The sequence below is a fragment of the Astatotilapia calliptera genome, chromosome 17 (assembly GCF_900246225.1).
Source record: "Astatotilapia calliptera chromosome 17, fAstCal1.2, whole genome shotgun sequence".
Lineage (NCBI taxonomy): Eukaryota > Metazoa > Chordata > Actinopteri > Cichliformes > Cichlidae > Astatotilapia > Astatotilapia calliptera.
In genome coordinates this window covers 22,298,151-22,319,715 of record NC_039318.1, presented here as the reverse complement: position 1 = coordinate 22,319,715, position 21,565 = coordinate 22,298,151, and the positions used below count along the sequence as shown (strand labels likewise).

Sequence of the window (21,565 nt, the reverse complement as noted above, 5' to 3'; positions counted from 1 at the left end):
AGGGAGGCGTTGCTTTATGAAGGGAAATGTAAAGGAGAGGTCTTGATCTCAGACGGTCTCAAGAAGCTTTAGCTCATGTTACAAGTTGTGCTCAGACTATGTTACAGCAAAATCCTTATTCTGAAAGCATTTAAATAAAGCACTCATTTTAGTCCCTGAATGAAAGAACAAATGTCACAAAATGAGGAACTAAAACAGGTGCAAAAGCTGTTCTTTTTACGTACTTATTTATTTTATTTCAGCAGAAACTGGTTGTGCAGAGGTGGCTGATGGTGTCACTATTGTAAATGTTTGGTCCGGTCACCATGGAAAACACTCACTACTTCTCCCTTGGCCACCTCCCCTTGTTAATATTACACCAAGAAATTGTTTACTAGGATTTTCCTGCACAACAAACCTGAAGATGAAAAGCCCGAAGCACAAGACGCACTCTACATAATGAGCTTTGATTGCAAATACAGATAGAAGGCTGTTCCGGGCTTACAAACACACACACACACACACTGGTGAACTCTTATTTGTGGAATTGATAGGGTCCATTGTTTCCACAGTGCTTTCCACTATATGCCCTGTAATGCAATTAAGGCCAGGAGATTTATGCTGCTTTGTAGCAGCCCAGAACCTGATCCGTGTTGTGTCTGGAGTCGGACTGAAAAGCTGCCTCTCTGTCCAGCTGGTCCTGGTTTCTGCTCTGGCCTCTGTCAGTGTGTGCAGCTATAGTGCTGTTCACTTCCTAATTGAAAGCTTTGGTTTATTGTAGGCCTGTTTTTGTGTCACATTATTTGCCTGAAAATTTGTAGTGAGCTGAGAAGGGAGATAGCCTCTTTGTGCCCAGTGTCTCTGTTATTGTGTTCACCAAGGAAGCATGCCTGAGAGAGTTGCACTAGTTTAGCTGGATGGTAATTATTAACAGCCATAAGCTATTTGAATAGGCTGCATTTTTTCAGCCTCCCACAGAGAGAGGCTCTGACTGCAAAGTGTAAACGCATAAAACACCTTCTGGGCGAGTGGAGACGTTTTCAGGCTCCTTTTAAAGAGAAAATGAGTAAACTGAAAGCCTAGAGTTCCCTGGACATGTCTGCTGTGGAGAGAAGAGAAGTTTCGGAGGCTCGCTGGGAAATTAGACCTTCCAGAAATCGGGATTTCAAGCATCCACTGAGGCCACTGGTTCTGCCCAGGCATCCTGTCTGCACGAGCACCTGGCCGGCTGATGGCTCCAATGGGGTGAGTCCATGCATGCCCACCCAGCAGTAGTGGCCTACTGCCGCCACCGCCCACAACTCTGAAATCCCAAATGAAAGACACGTCAAATGCTGCTGAATGAGCCCCATGGCGAGAACATGAGAGGGAAGATCCGTAACACCCGGCACATCTGTCCACCTCTCTGACACTAATGAATGTTAAGTAGGTTAGCTGCTGGTGTGCCAGTGTCCCACCGGTCATTGTGGCCAGTGGTGGCAGCGGGCTGTGCTTTTGTCATGGTGCGCCAACCCCCCGTGATACGTCTAAAATGGCTCGACCACTTACTCCTGCACACAATCCTGACACCAATAGTCACCATATTGATCCCTCGTGCTGGCAGATTAAAGTATAAAAGGAGGTCTGTCCTATCAGCAGGGGTCTCCGCTGACTTCGAGAGCTCATTTCAGGGTCACAGAGTCCTCTCAGCCTCCTGACCCAGACCCTAAGTGAACACACGAAAACACCGGTGCAGGGCAGGACAGAAACCTTTCCAGGGATGAAGTCCATTAAACAGGATTGGTCAGATGCTCACATTCACAGCTCATTATAGCTGACCCCGGGCTCTTTCTCTTTCAGTGTGCTGCTCGTCTTTTCTATCTCTGGCTCTAACCTGGCCAAAGCCATGCTGAGGTGGTCACTCTCGCCTTTTGTTTGCATTGATAGCTCAGCCGTTAACTTGATTGTCTTCTAGACTGGATCGCCTCGTACTGTGCAGCTCTTTTGTCTCAGTGCTCAGCGTTACTCAGGCTCTAAGCCTGGGGTGAATTTCCTGAATAGATTGGAAACTGTCATGTTTTCCACTTGTGAATAATCTTTTTCATTGAAGAATGATGGACTTCAGATTGTTTTTAAATGACTTTATAACCTTTCCCAATTATTCATAATGGGCAGCAACAGTTCCCTAAGAGCATTGCTGATGTCTCCTTGATATTGTGTTAACGCACACCGGAAAACTGCCAAAATGTGAGGTGCTCACACTTGCTGATGATCAGTTATTCAGATCAGATTATTCCAGTGGAAGCAGTTAGGGTATACTTAGATTTATACTCATTTGAGGGTGTATTTAATTAATTATAAGGCCTGCTGAGGACCAGATTTTTTTTTTTTATCATGCCCTGATCCCTAAAGCCTACTTTCTTTTTCCTATTACTCAATATGAATATACAGAATCTGTATATGACAAGACTTTTTGTACTGGAAGCTTTCTGCCAAAAGGTGGATTCTGTTCATCTGGACATCCACTTGTAGCCTTCAAGTTATTGACCAGTCATGCTTTAGCAATCTGTGTGAAAAAGAAAAGACTGATACCAAACTGAAAGCTTGACACCATAAAGTATTTCTGCATTTGTAAAAAAAACGATTGTCATGAAAAATACCCTTCAACACTTCCAATATATTACTAGAAATTGTGCCAGAAACCTTTAGTCTGATTTTTATTCTAAGGTTTGCACATGTACCACCACCCTAATGGCAGCTTGTTTACTTCCGTAAGCTACCTGCATTGTTCTGGGTAATTTGTGTCCTTGGTGCTGACCTCACGAGCGCCCAGCTCACTGTTCGATTCCTGCTCCCTTAATTAAATGCTGATTAAATGCCTATTAATGCACAATGACTCGCAGACGGGGTGTAATCAGGTAAAACAGAGTTAATAAAACATCCAGTGTGGTGCTGGGGAGAAAAGGAAGAGCTCCCCTGAGAAAGACAGACAGATGGCGACAGGAACCACCAGAGAGAGGACAAAGCAGAGTGGGAGAGGGGATAAAGCAAATACCAGCCACCACTTTGGTGATTAGTTCTAAATTGGTAATTTGATCTAACCGCTTCCACCTACTCATTATTGATAAGACAAACCATATTTGACCATATTTCCCCCTGCTGGCTCAGACCGACAGCACAACACTTCCTGTCCACTTGCCAGCCCACGCCACCCTACGCTCAGCAGTTCTGACAGGAAGTGCCGTGAGGTGGAGCGTCGACACACGCACAGTGGAAATCCCATCTGCCAGGAATCTCCCTAATCTCATCATCTGAACTGAACAAGGAAAAGAGGAGCAGCAATCACTTTAGACAAACCCTCTGTTGGGATTATGTGATGATGGGTCAAACGGTGACATCAAAGGCAGAGCGAGGACCGCGAGTAATGAAATTCTGTTTGAGCTAATAGACCACTGGCTTTCTTTTTTTTCTTTTGTCACGAGTTTGCTTCTTTGTTTGGAATGAATAACATGAAGACTAAATGTTTTCATCGATGAGTTTGGGAAGTGATTTCCAGAAATTTTTAAACCTTTCAGGAAAACACACGTCAGAGATGTTAAAACAAGTGATTTATGGAGCTATAAGATAAAATGCTGAGTAAATGTAAATTCATAACTTTTATCTGTAAATTTGTAAAGTAGTCTTTACCTCAGACTTGCAACAGTAATCTGATGACATTTGCCTTTCTTGGCCAGGCTTGATTTTTTTTACCTGGCAGCAGAAAACATTAATTATGATATCAGAGTGAGGGGTTATCCTTAAATGAGATATCCATATTTTTATTGTTGGCTAGAGCAGCTTTACATGACTCACAGTTAAAAAAAGAAGCTTCTTTATCTTGCTGAGGGTTTGGTGCAGCACCTCCGCTCCTCTCTTGCTAGGATTGGTTTTCCAATATTTGGACTGAACACTGAAACAGTATATGATCATGAGGAAAAGCCTAATAGTCAACTTTAGTATGATCATTATTTTGACATTTATAATTTACATTAAGTTTTCTTTATGTGACAAATGCACATTTAACTAACAGCTCATTTATATACCAGGATAGCAGGATTTAATGAGCCTTTCAAGGGACATGGGCTTCAGAGAAGAATCACCTTTCATTTTGTGTTCTCTGTTAGTTCATTGTTTCCTTTTGGATTTTGAGAAGTGCTGAAGTTCATGTTCTCTATCATTTCATAGTTTCTGTTATAGGGTTATTTTGCATTTCCTTGTGCTCGCGAGTTTTGTTATTTTCTGGTGCTTTGTAATGTTTCCTTATTTTCTCTAGATCTTAGTTTAGTTAAAGGTGACTCTAGGTTTATTGGTTCCCTTTAGCATTCCCATTCTGTTCCTTCAGCCTCGTCTTTGTGCAGGTCTTTATGTCTTTCTTGTTCCTGTTCAGTTGTGTCTCTCTTCCTGTTTAGTTTTGGTGAGTGTTACTCTCTGTGTCAAGTTTTACTTCCGTATAATCATTTGTGTCTGCAAATTATTCCACCTCTCACATACCCTTTAAATGACACTCTCAGGCCGAGCTTAGGATCAGGACTTTTTCACAGTGGTTAATCCAAACCACACAGCAACATATTAATGACTAACCCCATGTTGTGGATGGCTTCATCTCAGAGGTGTCATCTGATAGCATTTGTCTCTTCCTGCTGGGGACTCTCAACAAATTAACCCTCTTACTGCATTTTCCCTATTCTCATGTGTTCATTAGTCTAACCACAGCTTTGTAGTTAGGCTTATATCACAAACCCTCCAAGCACTGTTCATATCCAGACATAGCGTTGCCAAAAAATGTTAAATCCATAATGAGACGCATATTTTTTAAAAAACTAACAATTCCGAAATTAAAATCTTTTTCTAATTGCATTTATTGAATAATAAAAACTGAACACGATGTTTTTTTCTGCTATGTGACTGCAGCCTCTTTTTTGTTTTGCCCAGTTTTCTCTTTCGGCTCATTTGATTTCTCTACATTTTAATCACAGGCCACCCCAGCCCCCAGCCACTCCATCCTCTGCTGTCTGAAAATGATGTACTTGATTTCACATTCAACGTAATTAGTGACAATGAGGTCACTGGGCCACAAGTGCCGTGATTTACTGAAAAAAACGGTTGTTTTTCCCCGTCCGTTCATTATTTGGCAGCAATTAAGGCGTCTATTAAGGACGAAGAGCTCGTGAGGTATTTCTGGCATAATGTGTGTAATCATACATAATGTGCTTTGTTGCATACAACAGGTAGGTAGACAAAGGAGGTAAAATGGGCCAGACCTGACGCTGCCCTCTAGCCTCTCATGGTGGCACTGAAGCTGTTTGAGAGCTCCGCAGCAGAGGAAATGGAAGCACGCATCAACCTCCATTGTCTTCCTCCTCCGTGTGCCACTCTTGCCCCATGTCACCTACTCTGGTCTGGGGTTACAGCCCATGAATGAAGGGTGAATCCTGGGAGGGTCTGCTCTCCTGCTCCCTGCAGTGGATCAACTCTGGAGCTGACTCAGTGCTTCTGGGAGCTGCCAGGAGCTGCAAAGAGAGATGGATGAGCTGCTGGGAATTGGCTGGTGTTGTGTCTCCGGGTGATTGATGAGTTAACACAGTGCCTCTTGCTCCATGGGTCAAACCGACACATCGGGACCACAGGACCACCGTACTGTCCCAAGGAAGCTTTATGTTCGAAGAAATGAGGAGCAGACGTTCTGTACACTGAGCAGATGTTGGAAAGCTGGTTGTGTGGGAGAGAAGACTTCATCACAGAGTCCTCAGCTTCTCCTGGAGGTGTTTCACAGCAGCTCAATAATCAAGACAGAGGGGGTTTAAATATCTCCAGAGAGCCCACTCCCTGTGTGGCATTATGTGTTTTCAAATGCTTCAGTCATTGTTCTCAGTCCCAAGGCCTGTGGAGTTAAAAGCATTTCAACTCTTTCAACTGATCAATCTCAATCTGATAGATCTGTACTTAAATAAGCCATCTTTCTGCAATCAATACTGTTAAATGTGACTTATTTTCTTTTTCTTGCAGAGACCCATTTATGTCTCTTTTGTCAGCAAGGCTATCCTGTGGGACAGAGGAGTCTGCCACTACACTGTGAGTGCCCAATTTTACACTTCGTAGCCACAAAGAACCTGAACAGATTTTGGTATTCTTACCTGTTGTTTTTGTGAGATTGTACAAGTGATCCTTCTAGCTTTCCAAACTTGCCATAAAATCATGAATACCTCCTGTTTATAAGTGCGCTCTTGTGAGACTAGATTAAGGGTGTTTCAACCCCTGAATTGTTTAATCCATTTAAATCAAACTTCATTTCCCCTCCTTGGAGCAGTTCGTTTATGCAGATGTGAACACAGTAATCGCACTTGTTTTCAACATGATCTGACGCCAATATGATCATAGTACCAGGTGTACATTACAAGTTTGAGCTAAGAAACTTCCTGTATGCTTTGTATGGAACAATGGATGCACAAAAGTCTGTACAGGCTAGCAACTAGCCATGAAACGAACATAAAGTCTCCATTCTCCAACAGTTCAGAACACAGCATCTTCTTTCTGTTTTTTATCCTCTGTTATTACACATCTGAGCGGATTAAACATTGTGACGTGGTTTGTGCTGATACATTTTGGTTCACTTGGATTTTTCTCTGTGTGAAAAGAATCCAAATCATGGTGAAAAGCGGCAAGTTTACAAACTCATCAACTGATTCGGACCAGAACAAATTAACTACAGGTGCCCTAAAAGATATAAGATAAGTCGTTGGAGTCGTAGAAAATGTTAAAAGGGTCGGTTTTGCCATGGCTCACAGCAGAATCTAATGTGTCATAGCATAAGAGGAAGTATATTTCATGTCTGCATCACGTATTTTGCTCAGGCAACGCAGGGATGCACCATCGTGATGCACCATGGCTTTTCTCTGCCTAATGGGGCGTCCAGACGGTGGTGAGGTGGCAGCCAGAGTCCTCAGAAAATCAGTGAGATTCAGGAACTTCCAGTGAAATAGGTGCTAGGACTCAAGATTTCTTAACTTCAAAGCAAAGGTAGTGAATAGATTTAGAAGGGTTCTTGGCAACCAGAGTCAGCAATGTCTGCTTGCAACCAACTGTCAGCACCAAAGTGATGGCTCACTCAAACCAAGTCATGGTTCAGTATTCAATGTTTGTACAAAGACACGAATCGTGACATCTGAGACAGATCAGATGAAAAGTGTTGTTCAGCGACAAAAATATATTGCAAGTTAATGTACAGGATCCAGAATCTATACTTTGGTCCAGATACCAAAGGCTGTTAATGAGTATGCCTCTGACATAAGGGGTATTCGACATGGAGCATGGAGGATCATCCATTTAAGGATGAAATCAGCAAATAAATGTTAAAGTTTTAGCTCTGTTTTCACTCAGAGAACAGGGCAATTTAAATTTTTTTCAAATTCCTGAAAGCTTTTTATAATTTGAACCCTTGCTTTTCCTCTAACAAGCAACATAAAACACACACACACACACACACATATTCTTCTTCTTCTTCATCTTCTTTCTCTTCAACACTCACGATTCCCCACCTCTCCCCTCTGCTGAAAAGCGTCCGGGAGTGGATGTGCCGCAATTAACAGTGGAGTTGCCATGGGGACAGCACAGTTGTGTGGGCTGGCTTCCTGTCTCGGCCTCTGGTTAAACAAACAAGTAAAGTCGTCGGACAAAGGGGCCCGCTGGTCCTTACAGCCTCATTTACATCCTCAACCGCTTTCACCGCTTCTGCATTCACAGAGTTCATCAGGCCTGGCATCACCCACTGCCATTCTCCAATCTCCTGCGCCCGCTCTGGTTATATCTAATAAATCATGAGGGCATTGTGATGGTAACAACTGCCCGCTGTCATACAGGGGGACAACTTTTACAACAAGGGTAGCTAAGCAGAGAGACAGAGAGGCTGTTGACCCAGACATTGATGCTCCTCTACTCTCACCCAGGATACGAGATGCAGGTCGGGCTGCACAGGTGCCCAAACATGGAGGCAGAGCACTCATATATAACAGGGTTTTTACATAAAAATGTGGTATGTTTGTTTGTTTTTTAGTTTAGGAGCAATATTGTTAGAAAGAATTTACCATATTTAGTTCATCTGAAACTTTATTAGTTCAACAACACCTGCTTCCAAACAATTTCACCAAAATGTCGGAGTTGTGTCAGCACATGGCCATAAAGGAAGTATTAATGGAGTCATTTACTAAACTTTGAGGCACATGCTGTTAATAAATTTTTCCCCAAACTCTGTAAAGTCCATTATTGTAATATTAAAGGTTGTAAACATAGACAGATAAAAGAAGGTTATGAGGAAATACTACTACTATTAATGTTCATATCACCGTTCATCAATAATTACTCTGTGTTAAGTCATTTTGGTGACTGTACATCAGAGGAAGGAAAAACCAATTAATAAATCCCTGATGTAAAAAATGGTTCCAAAACTTTTGTTCAGTTATACCTGAACTTCAAGGGCCTTAGAGGACTCTGAGCACAAACTGTGCGGCAGTATCGTCACATCCTTGCTGTGCTGAGTTGTTTTGGGATCTGTGCGTTTTCGGGGTAAAAGCTGCCGGACCCTCTGGGGCTGCGTGGGCCCGTAAATCAGGGTCATTGTCTCACCATCGAAAGTAGAAAGTTGCTCTGAATGCTAAGCTGCATCTGAGTCTGGCTTCTGACACGAGCTGATAATCAGATTTACTCCCCAGAATCCGCCGGACTCCACAATGTGCCCCACTGTCGTCGTCCCTCACTTTGCCTCTCGCCGGCCCCCTTGCCAGAGTCCCGACCCTCTCCCCTCCTCCCCCATAGCAAAGCTAATTACACCCCGCAGAAACACAAATCTCCATGATTTAAAAAGTCACTCTTTTTCAGGGGTTTAACCTTGTTAGGGCCTAAGCCTGGCTTTCTTGTGCTTCAGCTCTGTGAAGAATTCTCTGTTCCTGCAGACGCTGGGACATAGACACACTTCTGTCTTTGCTCGTAGTCGTCCGCCTGTCAGAGGGTTCACTCAGAGGCAGCATAATTAAGTGTGTGCATGGATGTGTGTCTGCACAACTGCTTATGTATGCTTGTATGCTGTGTACATATGTGTGTGTGCGTGTGTGTGTTTAGAGGTGGTGGTGGTGGGGGGGGGGGGGGGGGGGGTGAAGGAGCACACGCAAGGCTGTCCTCTGCAGGCCATCTGGGACTCTGACTAACTAATAGACTTCCTACATTCATCTAGAAGCGCTACTTGTACATCTCAATCATGTAGCTGTTGACCACAAACAGGCCCGTAATGACATTAGCCAGCTCTGGCTGTGTGAGGACAGCGTGTGGGTTGCCTGACGCCAGGAGGTTAGCCTGTTTCCTGGGGGCCTGTAGGGCCCCTGATGGAGCCCACACAAGTGTTATGGGCATCTGCAAAAACTACAGTCCTACCTACTGTCACTGCTGGAAATGCCTTCCTCTGTGACATGGGACAGGGAACCTATAAGCCAAATATTAAATACCATAAATCATATAATGCTGTCCACAAGTCTTGAGTCATTATTCATTTCTTTATATTTTGGAAAATGGGAAACAGGTGCAGAGTTGAACTATTCTAACAAGCTTGAAAGTCAATATTTGGTATGACCACCTTTATTTTTCAACACAGCCTGAACTAACTTAGGCAGTTTTCTTGGAATTTCTTTAGGTAGTCCTCAGGAATAGTTCTCAAGCTTCTTAAAGGACACTCAGAGCTCTGGATGTTGGGTGCCTTTAGATCAGGGGTGTCAAACTCAAATGCACAGTGGGCCAAAATTCAAAACTGGAACAAAGTCGCTAACATTTGTTCCAATGTTGTTTCTCATTGTCCACAGCCCCAACAGAGCTGTGGACAATGAGAAAGATGGTGGGCTAACATTAATATTTATTGAAAAAAAATCTTCCTCCAGATTTAAGAATGAATCTCTTCTTATGGACTCAAATAAGTTTTGCTGGAAAACTGAATATGGAACAAGCAAAGCTTAATACTAAACAATATATATATTAGCTGTATAATACCAGTAGGCCAGCTCTAATAGTAATTTGGTATGGCTTCGCGGGCCAAATGTAATTAGGCCAGAGTTTGACACCTATGCTTTAGATGATCTCACACTGCTTCAATAACATTGAGGTTGAGGCTCTGGGGAGGCCAATCCATGCCTGATACTGCTCCAATTCTTCTATCCAGGTATGCCTTTACTGCATACCGTGTGTTTTGGCTCACTGTCATGCTGAATAATGAAGCTTTTGCCATTAGGATGTTTTTTTCCAGATGCGTTGGATGGATCCTTGATGTGATTCTGGGTTAATGCTGCCCCAAACCATGACTGAGACTCCACCATGTTTTACAGATGCTCATCCCATCATTCAAGTTCATTCAGCTGACCCACAGTGAAACCTACCTGCTGTGTGACTAACCAGTAATGATAGTTAGCATTATTACATAACGTAGCACTCCATTAACACATTTACCTTGGTGAAAATGTCAACAAACCAGTGGGTGTCATTATAAGGATAAGACATTAGGAAGTTGTAGAAAGACCTTAGTCCATCATATAAATTCAGTCCATAGATAACTAATGAAGTAGAGGACTGAGTATTTAGACTTCCTGCATTGGTGTGATGAGGTAGGATTTAAATAGAAGTGTTTTTGAAGATTTGGCTGCATTAATATAGTTTTTGAGTGGACTGCAGTGGTGTAGACTTACATTGATATTCATGCCCCGACCTGTCCCACAGAAGGCCACAAGCCTGATGACACCAGCCCTACAAAGAAAGCCCTCCGCAGCCTTTTGAGGGCCTGAGTTTCAGGTATTAAGGAGGCCAAAAGGGTGGAAAAGCAGTGTGGAGGAGAGCAGCCCCCATCGCCACCTCTTGTCCTGCCATTTCTACCTCACTTCGCCTTCTTTACATCACAAGAATGTAAATCTTTAAAGCCTGTGCATCTGAGAGAAAGGGATTTAAAAAGCTGATCCTCCCTGTGTGAGTCACAGACAGTGCCCCCACCTTTCACCCTCTTTCTCTTTCTGTGTGAGCTATTGTTTTCAGACAGATGTTGGATCTGTACATTTACTATTTTTATTCTATAATAAAAGAGTAAGGAGCTGCACTTTGTTGCAGAAGGAGCTGAAATCCAAGTCAAATAAAAACCCTGCGTCCACGGGCCATTTATTACGACTGTTTGCTCTCTGAGGGCCGGAGAGCGACTGAATGACTCACTGGCACCAAGGCTGTATGCTGGGCTTGGATTTCTGTGGTTGGCATGCCGTCCCTCCTTCAATATTGACCGGCTTTTATCTCCTGTGTCTCCCTAACAGTTTACTCTAGAGTTTTATCACCCTCGCCATAATTTTCTGCCTCCTCTTGTCATGAAGGAGCTGGGTAAAGAGGAGGAAGCAGGAGTTGCTTTGTGTGCTGATCTGTTTTGTCAACACAAGGGGGCAGTGGTGGTACCATGCATCATTTGAATCTCCCCATCTCCATATACAGCACACCCTACAGCAGGTTTTCTCTTTCAGGCTTTTATTTTGTAACAGCTTAAAGTTTGTATACTGATACATTTGCTGCTAGTTTAGTGACAAATAACAGTTGTTGTACCAAATAAAGTTGAAGGAAAATATTATTTTATTTATTAAATCAGAATTTTTGTGCATATGTTTTCAACCTTTTTATAAATTGGTACCTTATTAGATTATTAATATACAAATATATGTTTTTAATAAATATAATCATTTATGTTTTTCAATGAGGTTATATATTTAAATATGATGGGTATTTTCTTTTAAAGTTATGTTTAATATTTTTGAAATGTAATCAGTTTTTTGTCTATTTTCTTTTCTTTTTTAATCTTTTAATTTTATTTATTATTTCCTCAAAATTATTTTTTAATCATGTTATTTATGCTTTTACACAATGTTTAGATATTAGTTCATTTTATTTGAATTAGTATATTTTTTTATTTTCCAAATAAGTTTAAGTAGTTTTTTAATTTGTTATGTAGTTACTATGTGCTTTTAAATAGCCGCCTTTATTTAGTTAATTTGATTTGATTTTAATTTGATCAAATAATATAACATTTTTTGTTTTAGTCATTTTTTAATGATCTGTAATGTGCTTTTTATTGTGTTGAGTGCTTAATGTTGTAAGCATTTTCCCCTCTTTTTTAGTATTTATGTTGTTTACATGTGTCATTTTTTTAGTTTATTTTTATTTTTTATTATATTTTATTACTTTTATTATTTTTATTCAATAGGATGTATTTACATCATTCAATATACTTTAAAAAATTACAGTTATTTTACATTGTTGTTGTATCTTTTTGCTTTATTTTTTATTTGTTGGTTCTCCATTTACCTAATCTTCAAAATTCACTTACAGATAGAGTTGATTTTTCACTTTATTTATTCTGTTTTTACATTTATTTTAAGAATAAGAGCATTTCAAATGGTTTTTTTTTGTTTGTTTGTTTTGTTTCCTCCTGCAGGCCCACGGTCGTCCAGCTTTCTGCACCTCTCTGTGTCCACGCTTCCTGTCTCACATGAAGGCTCGTCCTAAAGACTTCTGCCCTCCCTATTACCGGAGCTCCAAGTTCACACAGCAGCGTCCTTCTTCTCACGGAAAGGTCCAGAACACACACGCTTCCACTGCCCCAAAGAGCCAAATGCTTCAGGGTGAGGGGTTATTAATGAAACATCTGGACCTTTCACTGCTGACTCCTTTATCTCCACAGGCCTGCTCAGTAGCAAAAGCTAGCAGCCATCAAGCTTGTCGTTAGCTGTGTGTGTAGTTGTGTTTGCTTAACTCCAAATCTATCCTCTCTAGCGAGGACGTACCCACAGCGCCGCCCTTCTGGTGGTCTCCTGGAGTGAAAAGCCTGGTGCTGGGAGACCTACCGCTCCTTTCAGAGCCCAGCCTCTGATGTGAAGGCATTTCTCCCACCACACACCTCAGCAGGGCACCACTCCCAGAATGCTCAGCTGAATGTGTGTGAATGTGTGTGTACAGCAGAGGAGGGGGCATTTCTTAGGATCGGGGTCTAATACTAATTATTCTGCCATATGGTGGTCGGCTCCCTCACAATCGTCTTTAACCCTCCTCTCTGAAGAAACGTGCTGCGCCCAATGCCATGGCTTTGCACTCTGACACATGTCATTCATATGCACATCAACACACGCACGTACACACCAGTTCATGTGCACGTGTGTGTGTGTAACAGATGGGAATGGCAGGGCATTGTAAGAGGAGGCAGTGCAGAAATGTGCTTTCCAGCGCGTTCTCTTTATCCCCCTGTGCTGACTCCTCTTGGCGACAGACCCCCAGGAAACAAGAGCAGATTGTCTGACACCCTCCACCCCTGCAGCGCCACCACCACCACCACTACTACTACTACACACACACCCTCACAGCAGTCAACAAAAAAAAAGGAGGAGTGAGAGGAAATGGGCGGTGTTGTATGGATTTGAAGTTTGTGGAAGAGAATCTTGGAGCTATGAAAGGAAATGTGGAAAGAAGAGCCGGAGAGAGGGGATAATAGCTGTGGTAGGAAGAGAAAGGAAGTGGGTTCAGGTTTGGACTGAATGTGGGCATTAAAACACATTTTGTGGATATTAAGTGTCACAGTGAAACATAGTAATTTATCCGATGCCACAAAGTTCACAAAACCGCCTCATTTAGTTTATTTTGTATATCGAATGTCTTTAAATCATCTTGTTTGTTGGTTAAAACAAGCGAATCTTGTTTTTTGTGTTTTCTGTGATTTGCTGTGTTCGTTTTCATTCCCCATTAACAGTTTTACTTACACAAGTTCATTTTACTACTTTAGCCCTTATACAAGAGAGAATTTATGTTTACTTCCAGTCTTGTGTATTCACTACGTCTCTGTACTTAAAAATGAAGATTTCAAACATAACATCCATATTCGGGCTTAGCGGGGGATCGGGGATCAAACCTCACATCAGAGATCAAAGTTCAGCTCATATATGTCACAGATTTTTACACATCATTTGCATTTTAATGGACTGGGTGACGTTTTGTGATATTAGTGTTACTCTGTTCAGAGCTGCTGTTCAGCTAAGATAGTAACACTGAAATTCACTGACTGTCTAGAGCTTTATTTTTTTTTTATTATGATATTAATTAAAGAAAAGTTTGGTTTAGTTAAAGGTCAACTGTTAAGACTTCTTTTTAATCCTTTTTTTTTGTAAACCAGATTAATTATTAAGCTAAATGAAAAGGCAGACACATTTATTGTGTCTTTATGGAGTTTAGTTGACAGATTATGGAAGATGAAGGATTAAAGATGGACCTACCTCTGTTCGAAAGAATCAGAACTTTTCAAAACTTATAATTATTTGTCTTGTAAATTCTGTGTCTGAATTTAGGTTCTCACTTTTTCTTTGTTGTTAGCAGCTGCTTGAGAGCTGACAGGTTAGTGGAGTTTAGTCAAGGTATTTCTAAATATGTGCAATTGATTATAGCATTTGTGTTGTTGAGATATTTGTATATGTGTAAATATATGTTTGATTGTATTGTATGATTATTGAAAATATGTAGAAAATGAAGCCAGTTGTTTTTTAGAGGGGTTTCTGTGTGATAAGATAAGATAAGATAAGATAAGATAAGATAAGATGAGATAAGATAAGATAAGATGACCCTTTATTAGTCCCACAAGTGGGAAATTTGGTTGGTCATAGCAGAAAGTGGACAGTACAAAGTTGAAAGGAGCAAAAATTAAGAAATACAATAGAATAAAACAAAATAGAACGAAATAAAATAGTATGTCAAAATTGCACATGTTGCATCAGAAAAAGAAATAAAAATCCAATATATTGGCCCTCCGGATCAGCCTGTTCATCCCCAGCAGAGATGCTGCTGTCCCAGCAGACCACAACGTAAAAGATCGCTGACGCCACCACAGAGTCACAGAAGCTCTTCAGGAGTGGGCTCATGTCTCTTTGGTTGAACCTAAAGCTACGGCTGGCCAAACTGACATGACAACATGTTCCTGTTTTGTCTGAGCCAATGTGCTGCTGAGACAAAATAGTCAGCAACAGGACGATTCATCCTGTTGCTCACCATCCGTTTTGCTGTGAGCCGATCTCTTCATTTGTAGCATTTTGTAACGTGTTAGTAATTCTCTATTATCATTAGGAATGGCCGGGTTTGTGTTTCAAGTTAAACTCTATACTCATACTTGAGAAGAAAGTAAAGAAAACTCTGAAAGCTATAAACTTATCACACAAACATCAAAATTCAAAGATTACAACCAAAATTAAAAAAAAAAAAAAAAAAAAAAACAGTCTAAAGCCGCTACTCTTCCACATCAAAAGGAGCTAGTTGGGGTGGTTTGTGCATCTGGTTCCCAAATAAGCAAAGGAAGGGCGATGGATGGGAAAAATACATAATAGTAAATTGGAATACACCAAGGACCACGACAGGATGGTCTGAGATTTTAAACTGTGAAAGCGGTAGGGGTGTACTCACTAATTCCACCTGACAGATATGTTTTTTTTAATTTACTTATTTGAATTGTGTGTCATTTATTTGAGTCTGTCACCTTTAAGCGCTGCTTAGTGTTTCTTATTGATATACCGTACACATATACTGCACACAGCTGTACATGCAGTTGCAGGTTTGATTCATTTGTCTTCTTTTTTCTGTGCGTCTTTCTTCATCATACTTTGAAAAAGAAACATTCAAACTTTTAATTGGTTCCAGAAAGTTGGTATTTTTGTTTATCTTTAAGCAATCTTCTGCACATTTAAGTTTTATTCTTTTCTTTTCATCTTTCATATCTGATTCATATGCCACTTTTTGAACCGACCCTTCTCTCTTTCATTTTATATATATCTTTGATGTTATTGTAAAAGCAGAGTGACGTCTGAATCTCTCAGTTCTTACAGAAACAAACAGAGCTTGTGATGTTTTCCACACACTTGTTGCCACAAACAGCTTGCAGGACGCCTCCAGTGTATACTGTTGTAAGTGTTTAGATAAAAGGTCCCCTGCCCTCAGGTCTGATGCTTGTTGTGAATATGGAGTTGGGAAACAGGCAGCTGCTCCAGTGGGGTGATTTCTTGCAGCCTTTGTTAGCAGGCCGATCCACTCAGCAGGGAAACAAGTGTCTGCTCCAGGACTGAGGAAAGTGGGAACAAAACTGTCACGAGCAGACTCTGGAAGTTTTAAAAATGAACCACAATGTGTTGACCTTTGAGGAATAGAAGAGTGGATTTATTCCCTTGATTCAGATCCATATTTAAAGTCAGCTCTGTGGCTGATGTGAATCTTTACTGATATTTATTTGTGTTTTTATAGAAGGACACTTCCATCATATTCCCATCAGAAGAGCGGGCTTCGTGCAGAACGTTGGTCTGATTGCAGGAAGTCGCTCTGCTATAGTCATTCCCTGTGCCCAGCTCCCCGCTGCTCCACCCAGCCTTAATCCAACACCACCCTACAACAACACGCCTCACCCTGACTCTGAAAGACAGGAGAACAACTCAAACCCCACTCCAGCATCTCCTCATCCTCTTCCTCCTGTGAAGGAGAAACCGCTTGGGGGGGAAAAGGTGTCCCTACCCGCAGTGCTGGAGCCCGACCTCAGACCTGCTGGATCAACCCTCTCACCACCACCCAGCTCCCTCTCCCGGGGGTCTTTTTCAGATTTAAGCCGTCCACCTTCCAGTTTATTCAGTCGGAGCGCCGACCTCAGCAGTGGCAGGAGCAGCGTCCTCTGTGACAAAACATCTGGTAAAAATCTCAGTTAGCCGTTTTCATGGCACCTTTAAGACTTGTATGAATTATAACTTATATTTACTAATCAAGTACTTCAGGCTGATTTAAATGATGTTTTCAAACACCCAAACCCCAAATATATTTACTACAAACTAATATAAATGGTACAGTATAGTAGAAATAAACCTGCCAATACTCCAAAATGTGAGAAATTTTATTTCTCAAGAAGAGATTTAAGCATTGAGGGAGTTGTAGCTCAGGTTGCAAAGGTGTTCTTGGGCAATATATTGAACTCCAGTTTCCCTTGATGGATTAATATCATCATACCTTATACATGAATTCAGAAACATAGAATATCTAGTGTGAATAAAACAGTCTACATGTAAGTAAACCAGATCTTAGAAAAGGTTAAAAAAGCAAAAACACAAAAAAACAGAAACATAACTTTTAAAAACTTTTGATGTTAAAGATTAAATTTCCATCTGGTGTTTCTGATGAGTTTCAGCTGATGAAGAAGGATATCTGCAAGGGTTTATTTCTGTCCCAAAAATATGGCTTTTTTTCCCTTTTTTGATTAGTGAAATGTGTCAGAATTAACAGGAGAGAAAGTGATGTCATTCTGGAAACTGCAAGCAGCAGTTTAGACTCAAACTTCTGATCAAATTATTTTTTCTTCTGTCTTTCAGCAGCAGATTTGATGGTCTCAGCAGATCCAGAAGGCTATGTTTCTTTATCCCCATCCCATCCTTCCCCTCTCATGCAGTTACCCCTAGCTTCTTCCCCTCCAGAGGAATCAGACCTTCATCAATCCTTCAAGAAAAACACCACCGCCGACAGCACCGCCACCCCTGTGTTCTACGAGCCACTCTTCGGCCAAACCAAACCCATCTCACCTCGCCCAATACCAGCCATCCACTGTAATTCAGATAAACCTCAGAGCAGCAAGAGAAGCACAAAAATACCACAAAATATCCACTTAGAAGTATTTGTAGCTCCTGCCGATCTCAACACATCCTTGGACTCCGATCAAGGTGCCACTCTGGCTTTTCCCTCCACCACTTGGTCCTCCTGCCCAAGTCCACAGAGGACCACTCCCCACTCAGGGTCACTGGCAAAGCTGACCCCTTCTCCTCCAATGTCTCGGATGGAGTCTCATCGCTGGCCGGTCCTGCCTCCAATCTCCCCTGTCAGAGGTGAGAAATGAGCTTGGCGACATATGTGTCGTTCACAGCCTCCTCCCTGCCCAACACTACACTCCTACCCACTTTCTGAGGGCCCTGATTGTCCTGAACAAGGGTGGACATCCACCCCGGGACAAAGAGATCTGGTCAGACAGAGAAATCAAAGCCTACTTCCACAGTGAGGCCTTCAGATGCTCCTGCCCCCATCAGCACATTGTGAAAGCTCTGCTGTCAGCCTGTTTTTTCTCACCTCCTCCCACCACATAATAAATAACACATAAAGCTTTTCTTTTTCCTCTAAATCAGCAATAGAAAGGAGGGCTTTTGATGAAAAGCTGGTACCGTTTGAGTCGCTGCTCAAAGCCGTGAGGCCCCAACAATAGAAGTCGGGGTGCCTACCTCGTGTGGCGTGCCTCTCAGTCTCAGCGCCCCCCCCCCCCCCCCCCCCCCCCCCCCTCATGGCTTCACTTTTCTCTGGGCTCTGAGAGGGAAACGTGTAGCTGATGGTCATAAATCCACACTGACCACCGCTTGCTGACGGCAGAACACTGAGGAGGAACGCCACAATAGAATACCTCTATGGCTTTCCTGTGGCCCGCTAATTTACCGTTCCCAATGAGCATAAAGGACATGCCACTGACATCTGACTTCTCCAGGAACTTTATGAAAGAAAGCAAACAATGTGGAAATTGTGTAGGGATTTTCTCCTTTCTATCAGAGACATCTACTGTTCTCTGTGTGGTGCTGTGCTACAGGGGGGGGGGGCCATGCTGTATCGGAGCACGCTGTTCTCTTCACGGCAGACACAGAGAGCGTGTCACTGGTTCATTTATTTCCTCGCAGATGGAGGCAATTCAAGTTCAATGCAGCCTCAGTGCGGCTCAGTTTGACGCTTGCAAGCTAATTCCAGTTTATTACAACCTTCAGTCTTGTTTGTTCAGGTTTACATGAATTATTATGTTTACTGTTCTTGCCAAAGTCGCAAAGGTGCATGGCAGCATTTATAAAAGACAGACAAAAACCAACGGACAGGTCCACAGTTGGGCTTGATCAACTTAATTACATCCTATTGATTTAAATGGAAGTGAAGGCAGCAACAGTAATTCAGCCCTCAGTAGGCCAGTTCCCTTCCTGTTCTTTCCCAAATAAAATGACTTTACCGGGAGCATTTCGTAAGAAATTACAGCTTTTCACTACAGTTCAATTTATCGTTTTTAGAATAAGCTAGACCTTGCTCAACATTCAGTACAGCTATTAAACTGTTTATTACATCTAGATAAGATATGGTGAGAATTATTTTATTTATCTCAAAAGTACCGGTAAGGATATTCCTGTCCTTCACACACAACCTATAACAATACAAGAACATAAACTGGATGCACAAATAAAAGGGATTTTTATTTTAATCTGATCTCACAAAACACAAGATGACATGAGAGGCAAAGCTATCAGGCTTTGAGGTGAAACTGAATGACAAAAAATCTGTGAAACACGAAGAGGAGGCCAAAACTTAAATATGTGATCCAGGCAGTTAAAAAGGAGGTAAAACAAAAAAAACACTAGATAACTACTAGAATAAAGCAAAATAAACAGAAAAATGCAAAAATCAACACGTCAAAGTCTGATGTTCTCAGCAGTACAGAGCAAGTACAAGGAGCTGCTCTAAGGAAACACAAAAAGTAAGGAAATTTGTGTTTATTTCTTTTTATTAACAATGCTTCTTGGCAATAAATCTTACACTGTTGGAAAGCCTGTTTGTTCCTGAAAAGCATGTCCAGTCTTCTCTGCCAATGCCCAACAGCCCTTCATTAATGTATTGAATGATTGAAGTCTGAAGAAAGAAAGCATACTGGATTCTCCCATATCTTCACTGGTCTGGTACCAAACTCTGTCACCTAAAATTGCCCACACACAGCACAGCTTAGAAACTGACTCCAGAATTTGGGAGTAGACGCGAAGGAATGGCCTGCCTGCAGTCCTGACCTCAACCTCAATGAACACTCGTGGGATCAGCTTGGGAGTGCTGCCATAGTGACCAACACAACCAGATTGGCTCACTTGTGGAAATTGCTGATTGAAAAATAGCAGTGTGTGACCAAGCTGGTGACCAGCATGAGGAGGAGGTGCCAGGCTGCTGTAGTTGTGTATGGTCCATCCACATGCTACTTGCCGGTATGTCTGCTTTCTTTAGACTTCAATCATCCAATACATTAATGACGCCAAACAAGAGTGAATAGCAGAGTACGCAGTTTGGCATTAGCATAGAGAATTTTCATGGATGTACCTACATACTCAACTCTACTGCTCAACCTACAAATTTAAGAAGAAACAAATGGGCTTGCCAACGGTATAAGATTTATTGCTAGGAAGCATTGTTATGAAATGACACACAGGAAATGTGGTCCAGTGGCATCAAACCCATGGTCTTGCAGTACCCTATACCATACGGGTCATCTACTCAGTCAGGTGAGCTACAGTAGTGCCCAGATTCCTTTTTAAACTTATAAAGTAGTCTGAGAAAGGTAAACCTGTAGTTATCTTGGAAAGTCACAGCTTTTCTCTGTACAAGATCCGCACTTTGTGCTACTAAATGCTTCTCCTCTTATAAAAACTTCACCTTGGAGTTCTGTTGAAACCAGCAAATCAATCAAATTTAAATCAGGCAAATTAAGTTTTATGGACAGATTTCCACCACGTTATGGTCACGTGTCAGAAGTTCATCATTTACTTTAACTCAGCAGAAGATCAAATTCCAGCTCAAGTGACTTTAGACACAACAGACTGTAACTTTTTTATGTCTCACTTAGACAGCTGAAGTCTGAAGGTCTGACGGATTTGTATCACCAACTTTACACCAGATGGTCAAAAAAAATTTGCCTTCTTAAATCTGTGTCTGCAAAGTCATGTTTTTTAAAAATGCTCAAATTAAATTTGTCATAAGCTGGAGTTGTCACTTAAAAAGCTATAATCTGAGAGGTATGGCTTTGGAAGGGATGGCATGGTTTGTATCTATAGCAACAGCCCCAGTGTGGTACTGCGTTTGGCAGCAGACACTCTCCTTGTCTCACTCAGCCCTTTGTGCCCCCCAGCATGGCTTTCTCATATCCCATCAGTCCATACAGTGACCCCAGACTGACCTGTTTTGAGCAACATCTCCAGAGTTTAACTGTCCCTGACAATGAAGCAGGGCACTGTCCTGGCCTGGCCTGGCCTCTCCACTTAGGGCCTTTCAGCATGGCGCTGTGACCAGGAAAAGAAGGCCACAGGCACACAGAGGAGTCGTTGTTTTTATCCAACTCTGTCAAATCAAACCCACTGACCCCCCACAGCCACCCTTAACCTCCCCGAAAAACTCGCCCTGACTCAGTAGAGCCCTCGTCGACTGAGAATGACAGCTGAGTTGACAGCAGCAATATGCTTTGAAGTGTCAAGTCAAGTCCTTCCATTGTCTCTCTGAGTAGAGCGCCAAGCCGCTCAAGTGCACAATAGTGCAGTGGTGTGTGCGTGGCGTTGTTCACTTACTTGACTGCGCAAGGGTGGCTTCATGTGTACATTTATACTCGTCTGTGTGGGTGAAGGAGCTGAGTTTGCCTTTTCCTTTTAGAGCCTCTGTATATATTATCCTTTTGTCCAGGCCAAGCTGTTCT

The 21,565-nt window shown here is 41.9% G+C and overlaps 1 protein-coding gene across 1 annotated transcript in view; it reads left to right on the top strand.

The window, feature by feature from the left end:
• The first annotated feature begins 1,074 nt into the window (after positions 1-1,074).
• The window catches only part of LOC113008682 (uncharacterized), a 64,956-nt gene continuing 44,465 nt past the window's right edge, over positions 1,075-21,565 (top strand). Inside the window, exons 1-5 of the mRNA XM_026146301.1 lie at positions 1,075-1,224; positions 6,004-6,069; positions 12,488-12,674; positions 16,318-16,752; positions 17,424-17,930. Of these exons, the coding sequence (XP_026002086.1) occupies positions 1,075-1,224; positions 6,004-6,069; positions 12,488-12,674; positions 16,318-16,752; positions 17,424-17,930 (1,345 nt within the window). The remainder of the gene's footprint in view (positions 1,225-6,003; positions 6,070-12,487; positions 12,675-16,317; positions 16,753-17,423; positions 17,931-21,565) is intronic.